Source organism: Mesitornis unicolor, unplaced genomic scaffold (assembly GCF_000695765.1).
Source record: "Mesitornis unicolor isolate BGI_N332 unplaced genomic scaffold, ASM69576v1 scaffold46770, whole genome shotgun sequence".
Classification (NCBI taxonomy): Eukaryota; Metazoa; Chordata; class Aves; order Mesitornithiformes; family Mesitornithidae; genus Mesitornis; species Mesitornis unicolor.
The window spans coordinates 31,938-43,475 of NW_010158523.1; the positions used below are offsets into that span (position 1 = coordinate 31,938).

Genomic DNA, 11,538 nt, shown 5'->3' on the forward strand with positions numbered 1-11,538 from the left:
ACAACATTAAGAGAGATTAGTCATTCTAAATTATGCTGCAATGATAAATTAATTTCTGGAAATATAATTTAATTGAAATAGGAGAGAATAAAGGTAACTTAAAAAATTACCTCAGTCAATAGTCTAGATATTTTGCTAGCATGTTACAACTGCTCTCTTTATGTGTTTGTATAAGCTTCAAGCATCCTGATCAGATGGCAACATTCTGACAGAAGCGTTGAGGGAGCAGCTAACTGTACTGTGAAGAATCACAGGTACATTCCTGTTTTACACCCAAGGAGTATTGTATTAAGGCTTAGAAAGGGCTTCTCGGCTGATGTGTAACTACTGCCTGCTCCAGTAAAAGGTCAGATGACACCACTGCTGCTCGTGGGGCTCAAGATGTATTTCACCCATCAGCATGTAGGCAACAAGTGATTCAGTTTCTCTAAAGCAGACTACAGTGGCGAGCAAGACACTTCATAAACAACCTTGTCATGTATGATCAGTGTTGTGTTTCCCAACCAAAACCACATAATTTGTCTAGGCATCATACACGTAACAACTGTAATCTACCAGTGACCTATGGCAGCAGGGACACAGAGCAGAGGTTGTTGACCACTCAGGGAAGAGCAGCAGCAGCAGCACAGGACGTTCAACTTCTTTGAAAGTTGCGCTGTTGTCGTGTTTGTTTCCAACTGCAATTTAAAGCTATGTCACTGATCCAAGACACCTTGGATGTAATCACTTGGCTAGTCGGGAGACCACATATCTCCCTAATCTGCACTTCTAACAGCTCATATTAGCGTATTATGGGTCATTTTCTATGCTGACAGCAGGTCAGAAGATAAAGTACCCTCAGGGATGGTCCTTCTTCACTATGTCCCTCTGGCTTAACGAAAGTTTGTTATGTTTCAAGGCAATGTGCACACATAGAGCTAAACAGAGAAAACATTTCAAATTTTTGCCTCTGTAAGTTTATAAATTCATCCAAACTTCTGAGGTTCTACCCCTATACCTGGAAGAAGTCTGATGGAAGTGGATATGATTATCACAAAACTTACTCACATCATAATACGGCTTTGCTAATGTTTTGTGGGGGTTTTTGACATCACAGCTAAGGTACTGTTAATAATACACGCGATAATATAATGATTCATGCAGCCTATTGATACAGGCTGGGATTTCCATTTGACAGGTGAGGACAAAGTACAGGAAGATGTGTTGGTGGACAACCTGGAAATAGAATCCAGAGTCCTACATGTTTTAATCTATGCACAAAATTACACATCCTTCCTCACAGCAACACTGGCAAGCAGCTAACCTCAACTACAGAACTGGCACTTTCCCAGAACGTGACAAAATGCATTGGCTAAAAGCAGCTGAAGGAACTTACCTGGAGCTTTGAGAGCGAATCTTTAAGGCTTGGAACTGTCACTAATAAGGACCCTCTTTTCCTTATGTTACAAGCAATAAACTCCCAAGCTCTGAAACATATTTAGAAGTAGGTCACCAATTTTTAGGAAAAAAACCCCACATCTGATATAAAACAAATCTAACACTTCTACAGTTTAGTGGCGGGAGGCAGACAAATCTTAAAGACTTGCTATACATGCTTATGAGTCACTATTAATATCTAAGTATCTTTGTATGAACAGAATGAAGCTTTGCATTAAAAACAGGGAATTTATAGTCTAACCATGTTAGACTTGGTGACTTTTCAACTCTGATACATACATGTATGTAATTTTGTATTGTCAACACTTTCACTTTGGACTAGGATTGAGCATCAACATTTGGTCCCTTTAAATGTTTAGTTTTTAAGAAAATCCAGTCTCTCAGTGCACTGTTTTATTAAGCTTAACTACAAGCTGCTCTTTACATATATACTTTGCAGTCATGACAAAATACTTCTCTTAAGACATTAGCAATCGGAGTACTTAAATATAACCCCCCAGCACTCCTTTTTTTCTGATTCTGCAAGTCAGATCATTTCTCACAGCACGGCAATCCAGACTAAAAAAAATTAATTTCCGGCATTCTTCAAATGTCATTTGTCTTCACGGTACTAATGCAGCATTAAACCACTACCCCTGAGTTCTGGAAGAATCAAATGAACTCTCAGTCATGTGCCTGGAAACAAATCTCCTGGCAATCTGAAACACCCGCTACCCTTCACCCATCCACTCTGCGCCTGGTTGACATTACTGCCTGGTATCAGGGGCAGTAGGGCAAGCCTTACTGAAACAGCCAGCGTATGTCAGACTGTTGGCTGGGATGGTGGAGACACAGGCACCCTTTCTTTTTACTGCCCATTCCAAAGGCACAGTAACTTTGGATGGTAAAGAGATTTACATTTTAAACTGATACTCCTGGATAAGCAAAAGCTCATCTGTGAGTGTCTCATACCTGGAAGAGAACCTTAGCCACACGTTTGTTTGCTACCACATCCTTACGAAGATGTATTAGAAATATCATTAATAATCATGTTTTGCATCTATATTAAAGCTCTGATATCCACAAGTCAGTGACCTGTCTTCTTTCTGAAGATTAAGCTTTATGCTGATATAGTCATTTCAGATCCTTTAACAGCAAGATACTGTTTTAACAGATCAGTGCAAGGATTCAGGTCAAGGTTTGGGTAAACAAAGCAGCAGTGTTTAGTGGGTTTAACAACAAACAACTGCCATAACACCTTAGCAGTTAAGTATAACAATTAGATGTAGGCAGTTTAAAACAATTTCCTTATGTAATTCATGTATGTGACTTCAAAAAGCACAACCTTAAGGTTTTCCATAACTCGCACGGTTACACACACGTTGCCAAAGAAATAGATTACTTGTTTAGACACATAGCTTACCTGGCCTGTTCCTGTCTGTCAAGAAAATATTCAAAGACATTATTCATTACAACAACATCAGCCTTCTGAAGAATTGAAGCCTGAGTACAGATGTCTGCATGAACCACCTGAAGGAGAAAAATTTCACAAGGCATAAATTAATTTAAGAGACAAATACAGCCTTTGAGTAGCCATGAAGCCTGTCAACCTAATACAGCACCTGGTACCACCATTTTGAACCTGTCACAAAAACGGATATTTCACTGGCTTCATAGTAGATAAAACTGAAGTAAATAACCAGAATGAACTTTAAGAAATTAAAAATAAAAACCATATTTATCTCCTCTAATTAAAATACTCATTACGTTAAGTGAAATAAACTAGACCTGACTTTTGGTCTAGAACACTGCCTGCCATAAAAGAGGAGATGATGCATGTGACGGCTGTTATATTTCACTTACCTAGATTTTATCACAAATGCTCACTGATTTTAGGAAAGAAGCTAAGCTAGGTAAAGCTTAAAAGGCATCTCACAGGCTCAGTGGGTTACTAAAGCGTTATAGCTAAAAAAGACACCACAGACACAGGTCTGACAGCTGAATTCTCGCGACATGTTTTGGGACTGGGAACACTGGAAATGCAGGATGCTCAGTGGCACTGGAGGACAGCAAATGCTTTACCTTACTAAACAACCGCCTCTCCAGTCAGCATAGAAGCTGGTTTGATTTCATCTGCCTTCACCTACCAAAAAGGATATTAGCACATCATGTCATTTTCAAACAGGTGAGGTTACAGTGACAGGAGAATATGGATGCTCATTAACACCCTGAGAAGATGTGTTTGATTTCCTCTTAAACACGGAGAAATACATCACATCCTAAATCTGAGGAGAAACATAAATTGGAACAGCTTTTGAAGGGGTAAGGGAGAGAAAGCCAATCTGAATATTACTTGCATTCCACAAATTTTTTTGGAAGTGCATCCCTATATGTTGAAAATGGGCAGAAAATCTGAACAATTTCTTTTCTTTCCTGTGTGACGTATTACTAGGTTGTGCTGGGGATATACTAACCTGGTGGATTCAACATTGCACATTTTGTCAAATCCTTCCAATATTGGACAGATGTAAAAAGGAATTCTTAATTCTGACAGGAAAGCTGAATGTTAGTAAGAAGATTAAAAGCACCTATCTGTTGAAAAACGTTTCACCCACTTAACAATATATCAATACTTGTTGGGAGGGTAAGTTGTGTATTTCTTCTCATAATGAACACTCAAAGCATGCTGTTCTGATTGACAGAGAAACAGATACTACCACCCCTGCAACTTGTAAGGGTTGAAGGGCGGAAAAGATGACGAGTTGCCACAGTTTATGACTCTGGTTCATGCTATCAGAATGCAATATAGCAATTCCAATTATAGCCAAACATTTAAATGCCACTAATAACAGAAACAAAACTCTACCATTCGTAAAAAATTAGGCATCACAGCACTTCATCTTTGAGAGCTATATTCCATGGGTTCTCTGCAAATGCTCCAAATCAGTAAAACAAACAGCTTTATCTCCTTAAACACATTACTATGCCAAGTTGTTCACCATTGCCTGTAGTGAGTACAAAGGAAGCAACTGTGTTTTTGTACCTTACCCAGAACTGGCAGGTTTGTGTTTGAAGGAGAAATAGGGGCAGTTTAGTTGTGAGAACGACTGGTCAAATTTCTACTTTCACCTCTAGTGTGTTGACATCTGAACTATTTATCCACTAGCTCATGGAAGTTAGAGCTTTTTAGGACAATTAAGATTGGTGATAATTTATCTTAAAACAGTGCACTGTAAACTGTAGCAGTACAGGAGCTGATTAAGAATTTCAAGCATTCAGGCAGCAGAGAAAGAAGACAGACCAGTCAGGTCACCATCAGCAGTCCTAAATGCAGTAGGCCCTGGTTGTCCACTCATGTCCTCTGCATAAAGCCACTGCTAACTGTAGATTAAAATTAAAGACCATACACTGGGGTGGTAGAGATATTATGTATACAGGCAACAGCCTCCTGCAGTGGTGCAAGACAGACAGCCAGGGACAAAACACACTCCAGCCACATCTCCTGCATCAAAACCCAGATTTACCTAGACTGTAAGTGTGATCTGGATCACCATTTCTGAAGTTAAGGACTCATTTTACTTTTCTCTCTTATTTTCAAGGGGTAAAAAGAACAAAACCACAGAATTTCTGCACAAAAAAACCTGAGCAGCAATCCTTTAATCCAAACACAAGTGACTGGTGGACTGTTCCTCCACTGGGGAGTCATGATCAGCACTAAACTTTCTTAATGCCCAAATAATCACAGTCCTAATATTTTAATACTCAATTCAGAAAGATGCTTAAACTACTGGGAAACTTTGAACACGTGTTGATGTTTCATTAACTTGAATAACACTTAACTTAAAATTAGTCTGCATTTACAGAGTAGGTGACCATGCTGACTAAAGTGACCAAGTACCCCATTCTCCCCAGACACATCCTCATTCCGATTGGGGAATGTGGGACCACATAAGCACATGTGGCCGCACCATGAGCCAGACCCAAGTATTGCTCCAGCCAAAACACCACTTTTTTGCTGGGCTCTTTTTCAGCTGAAGCAATTCCCTGACCAGCCTGGCTGTGCACTGGCACAATAGAAGGGGCAGCAACTGATTTTAAAACAGCCCTGTTGCCCAACACACCAAGCCTTTGATGATTACAAGCAATTTCTGAATTGAGGTCTCAAGTTTCCTAAGATTTGCTGAACTGTTCACTTTCCTCCCAGCATCTAAGTGTTTGCTCAAATGGCAAAAGATGCTGAGCAACTTTCTATGTACTTTAGCAAACCAAATGTTGACCAAAGAAACACAAGGTTCACTCAAAGATTTAGCCACTAAAGATATCATTTCACCCTGCTGTCCTTTGGGAAAATACTCTAATAAGAAATCAGACTATCCTGAAAAAAACCCCAATAATTATTTAAGAAAGGTCTCAAAAGTTTTTCAAACTTGTGTCATAAATTATTATCAGCAACTGGATTCTGGGTATTTTTCAAGCTGGTATGTATCTCTGGAGAGGATTCATTTGGGGCTGAAACAAAAATGTAAGACTGAAATGTTCAAAGCAGTGTGATAACTGGAGTCACATGACTAAATTAGCATCTAACGAGACTCAAAGAGCTAAGTCCTCAGGCACTGCTTTGAAAACGTATTATCTTCTTATCTTTATGCTCTGAAATGAATACTTCAGCAGAATTACAAGGTGTGAAGGAAAAACAAAAAGGTTTATAATAAAGAATGTACAAGGCTGAAAAGCACGCTCAAAATTCAGCTCCACTGAAGACAGAGCTTCTAATGGCACTTTCAGTCTCACCACAGTAAGGTGTTACAAACACAAAACATATGCAAAAACCAAAGGTTATGGATAAACTGGCAGCAACTGGGACTGAAATGGGAAACCCAATGATACGGCTTACCTTGTTAAATATTTTATGTTTATTATTTCTTTCCAGTTTAAAATTGGTTACCTTAATTCCCAAGAAATTACTACATCCAGCAGTTTTTGTGCCTCCAGTCAAGAGCACAAGCATAAAACACAGGATGAAAATCAGTGCTCTATCCAGAATATTCTACTTACCAACTTTTGCTGGTAACAAAATAACTGGTATTCCCCAGGGAAAAAAAAAACTTATTAAAACACTAATAGTTACTTCCATAATGGGACTAGGGAAATAAGTTCCCATAACAATATCACAGTGTTTGAAGCTCATATTTTGTGGAAGGTACATATGCACTGACAATCCAAGAAAGAAAACCTTAGATGCAAATTTGCAAATCCTACAAATGTATTTCCACTAATGTTAACGAAACAAAGACATTTAGTTATGCTATTAATGACAGAACTCCTCATACACTCAGTTTCACAGAAGTTAGTAGTGGTAATGTCACTGATTTCGCTGGGAGAAACAGCTAAGATGTATGTGTTTTGTGTGAGCCAGTAGGTAAGTCCATTGCTTAAGGCTAAGCAATTCAACACGATTTATCATCTTTTGATAATTTCCCTCTTCCTCTCTGAGATTTTTTTTTCCTAACACAAAGCGTTTTTTTTAGGACCAAAACAAGCAAAGGCAGAAACTTCTCCTCAGAATGCTGATTTACCAGTAAGGGGTAAAAAAAGCTATGAACAGGATACCTAGCACACAATGGTTAGAAAAACATACACTACACCATATATTTAGTTACCTTTATTCTGTCAATGAACTGGTATTTTGTAATCATCATTTCTTGTAACTGGCAAAAGTCTGCATTCATTTCTACTCCACACAGTTGGGATGCTGAGCTATAAAGATAACCCTACATTAGGAAAAGGAAATTTAGTAACTGTGGTGCCTTTAAAACAAGTTCAAAAATTTCAGTTAAAATGGAAAAAATAAAATACAGGTTAAGATTAAGAAAGCATTTTAAAACAGCAAGTTGAGAAATGTCTATCACTGGACGTGACAAGTTTTTCAGAGCTAAGTCCCTAATTAATTTGGTAATTCCCACTTATGTCTCACGAATTTTAATAACAGATCCAAAATGACAAGTCAAAATAATAAAAAAAGGAAAGCTCCAACTTCACTTCAATTACAAAACAGATGGAAAATGGTCTAAGAAGGAAAAAAGCAGTACAAACCAAGTTACAAAAATAGTGTGAAAGGAAAAGACTGCACATTTTTGTTTCTTGGGAGAACAGAAGAAAACAGCAAGAGGAAAAAAAAGCATGACATTCACATAGTCAAAAAGAGTGAACATGGAAGACAATGTACTGGTAATATAACAGCATAATTTGGTACAGAGTCTTTGTCAGCACCTCTGAGTATTGTATTACTGCCATTTTCAGGTGCTTCATACAGGTACACATGAAAAAAAGACACATTATCCCTTCATAAAAAGCCCAAAATAATGGTTCTGTTTCAGAATGAGATTCTGGAAAGCTGCTGGAGATGTTAGGGGAAAAAAAAGTACAAATAATAGAGCCTACAGAACCCTAATGAAGATATGGTTTTAAGTGCCACTGTCTGCACTGAACACCGTAATTCCACGTTGCCAACAACTGGCAAACAACACTAAAGACGCAGAATATTTGAGATATCTATCTACAACAATCTAATTATTAAAGTTTTCTGAAACTATTCAACTCAGAGAGCAGAAAAACAACCCATAAAGCTGAAGTTTCCCCTCCTCCAATACAAGCCATGAACATTATTAACTTTTTCTTTAAAATGTTTTCCTTGCTTTATCTTGAGACTATCTTCTACTGAAACAATACAAGCATTTCAGTACTTCAAAAAAATTTAGGCTAGCAGAAGTGTTACCATTTAAGGACCCAATGCTTCAAATATTTACAAATGGGAGTAACTTTCCTCATTTGAGTAGTCCCAAAATTAGATTATTGAGATGAGTAAAATTACACGTTCAAGTGTTCCCAAGATCGAGCCCTTGACTTTTTAAGAAAGTTGTAATGTGTGTTTTGCATTGCTGTTGGCCATATGTTGCACCAGCCATGCCAAAAGCAATCAAAATTGCACTCAAGTTTCTCGATGAAGTATTTCATGTGCGTTTTAAAACGCAGAGCAGGACAATATGTTTTTGGAGACGAATTCATATCAAAGTCTTCCTTTGTATAATTTAACAGTTTGTCAGCTTCATAAAGGAATTTAACATAACTCATCTATATATAGACGTGGTCAAGACGTCGAGGATAGACTTACTTATGAAGAAGAGACATAGCAGGAACTAGCAAAAGAGCAGCATGTGTGACAGCAATATGCTGCTCTGTTGGACAACAGACTTTTCCTCTCCATAAGCACGATAATTTGTATTCGTTCTTGTGAGGAACAGAACAAGAACTGAAATTGTTAGTAAACAGCACCTTATACTGTTCAGAGAGTCAGATCAGAGGAGCCTTTCAGAATGACCCGTCTGAGATGGCGTAACGAGAGTAGGCAGTCAGAGAAGAGGGAAAATGTTTGTCACAGTAATAAAATATGAATTCCTGTGCTGGAAGTTACCGCAAATAGCACTGCACCAAGCCTGGAGCCAACGTCAACCACTACCTTTCCTGTCAGGTCAGGCAGTACATGGTGATAAAGAAACTTCAGTTCCATGAGGGAAAAGGAATGCGAAATAAACTCTGGGAAATAAGAACAGAACAAAGGTGTTGGGTGGGCAGTACTAACTACTGTGTTATTAACCAATGAAATATTAATCTGAAGAGTTATCATCACTGAAAACCTGCATGGGTTTCTGCCTGAACTAGCATTGGGGACCCTGGAAAACCAGGGCTTGCAGATTGGAGGTAGCCTGTCAAGTAGTCTGTCCTGACTCTGGGGATTCCTTCTCTTACATGGAAAATTTTGAAATCCTTCATGAAACTGAATTACCTTTTTCTGCACAGTGACATATATTAAAGAATACAAAACAGAGTAACTTGGAATTAAATGAAAAAGGAAACATGGTACCTAAGGCTCAACACAATTCATGCAAACCTTTATATGGGCAGACATATTAATAGCCTGAATTTCAACTCCAAGGTTTTAAGGAACAGAATGTTCTCCATATAGACCATTCCTCCTTCAATGCCTGTGCTACACTGGCGACACCACTGATCTGTACCACAGCACATGCGAGCTTTAAGACAGATGGTGCTTTCTACTGTTTTTCAGCATTTAAGAGGAGACTGAGGCTACTGTGTTGACTTCTACAGTATTGTCTTCCTCTTGCATCTTCCTTTTCAGTGGCACATAGCTCTGCCTCTTCCTTGCCCTGTTTTTGTGGGCAGCTAGTGTCACTCATACACTGCAAATTAACTCACCTTATTGTGTAGCAGTCTCCTTCCATTGGTTAAGGGAAATAATTCCAGCCTCTGTGCTACACCAGTCTGGACAAAGTCCTCCATCAGCTGGATGTTGTGTTGTCCAGCTGAGTCACTGCACAAACCAGTTTAGTTAAACTGAATCTGTTTCTCACGTTCCCAAAAGAGCACTTACCTAAAGATGCAGTCTTGTATGAGCCACACTCTGTGCAGTAGCTCCTACTCATTTTCCCCTCCTCACATAATGAATCAACAAAATCATCATCATAAAGGAATGCGTCAACGTGAATCATGGGCAGTGGATGCTGGTGTATCTGAGAAGAACAACAAAACCTAAGAAAGGCATAACCAAGTCTTTTAATTTCACTTACACTGTTACACAGTTAATTGTCTCACCGTCCTACCTTTCCTGAAACCACTGATATCCAAGTTTTTCCCCTACTCAAAAGTTACAAATCAAAATCAAACCATAGAAATGCTGCATGTAAACTGGATCATCAAATTTCATTAAAATAACCAGTAAGTGGAAGTCAACAAAGGAAAGCAAGCTGGTTTCAATAGCTGAGTAGGAGACCGGCTGTCAATTTTGTCTCCTTAGTGCTTGCTTGGCTATAGAGAAGGTACAGGCTAATGAAAGCGTTTTCTCTTCCATTTTAATGATAAGAATGTAACTTAAACTTAGGAGAAAGGGCAATTTTGCTTCTCGACTTCAACTGTCTGAATATTTTAATCTCCATGCCTTATGCCTCATTCTAGAAACACCTCTGATTAACACAGGTGTCATTTTCAATCAAAAACATACCAGTTGGGATGCTTGTCTTGTCATCATTTCAAGGGGTATAATCTCCATCCTCCTACTCCTCTTTCCTCCCTCTCCCAGGCTTGCTGCATGTGGCCAATCCACTTCTACCATTTAAGAGTCACACACCACTTATCTGGGAAATGCGTTAACTTTCCCCCTGTACTGACAGCTCAAGTAGAAAAGGTGATCTCCCCTCCCACAGGCCTCACAGCCCACCTCTTTCTGAGCCATCAGAATCTGAAAAGAGCTGGAAATCATTTCTGGGCTGCCCACATTATGGCAACAGCAAAAGCGTGGCCCTGTATTTCTCTTTTCTTTAAGGAGGATGTTAGAGCCTGTTACGGAGCTGGCACTGAAGAATCACTGTGACAGGTGCCATACCACACAGAATGAAAGCTATGCCAAATAACTTAGGATCAAAGTATTAAGAACTATGAAGCAATTTTCTTGGGGTCACGCAACCATGCAGCAACAGACCTGAGAACCAAACTGAGATACCCTATACCTAAATCCAGTGCTCACTCTTTGTTATGAACTACTACTAAAACTGAAATCAACATAGTCCCGAATAAATGATGTGCACAGACTCCAAATAAATGATGTGGTTCAACAAAAGGAGACCATAACAATGAGCTTACTTTCTGAATAGCTTGATGTTCTGAACTAAGCATCGCCTCGATGGGTAAACGACTCCGCAAATCTTCAGCAATATTTTTGAGCAGAACATCACTGTTACTCACCACAAGCTCATCAAAGTCATCTATAAATCAAAACAAACAAAAACTCCTGAACAATTATACGTAGATTGTGTGGACTAAGTGATGATCAGTATAATACCGTTGCAAGATGTAAACAGTACCAGATGGATATGGTTTTTATTTGAAATGCATTTTTTCAGCCTTTGTTAGTTTTTCCAGCCAATGACAGATTTGGATTGTAATAACTTTGCCACTTAAAATAAACATAGCGCTTTTTTGAAATCTCAAATTATTTTCATATTTATAAACTTATAACTCACATATGATGGTCTGGGCTGCTACCAAAGC

The 11,538-nt window shown here is 38.7% G+C and overlaps 1 protein-coding gene across 1 annotated transcript in view; it reads right to left on the bottom strand.

Moving 5' to 3' along the window:
* Positions 1–11,252, bottom strand: part of LOC104540019 — a gene marked incomplete at its 5' end in the record, with an annotated part of 11,539 nt that extends 287 nt beyond the window's left edge. The window contains 6 exons of the mRNA XM_010183710.1: positions 1,376–1,466; positions 2,840–2,946; positions 7,077–7,187; positions 8,933–9,009; positions 9,866–10,004; positions 11,131–11,252. Coding sequence (XP_010182012.1) covers positions 1,376–1,466; positions 2,840–2,946; positions 7,077–7,187; positions 8,933–9,009; positions 9,866–10,004; positions 11,131–11,252 — 647 coding nt within the window. The remainder of the gene's footprint in view (positions 1–1,375; positions 1,467–2,839; positions 2,947–7,076; positions 7,188–8,932; positions 9,010–9,865; positions 10,005–11,130) is intronic.
* Between the last annotated feature and the right edge of the window lie 286 nt (positions 11,253–11,538).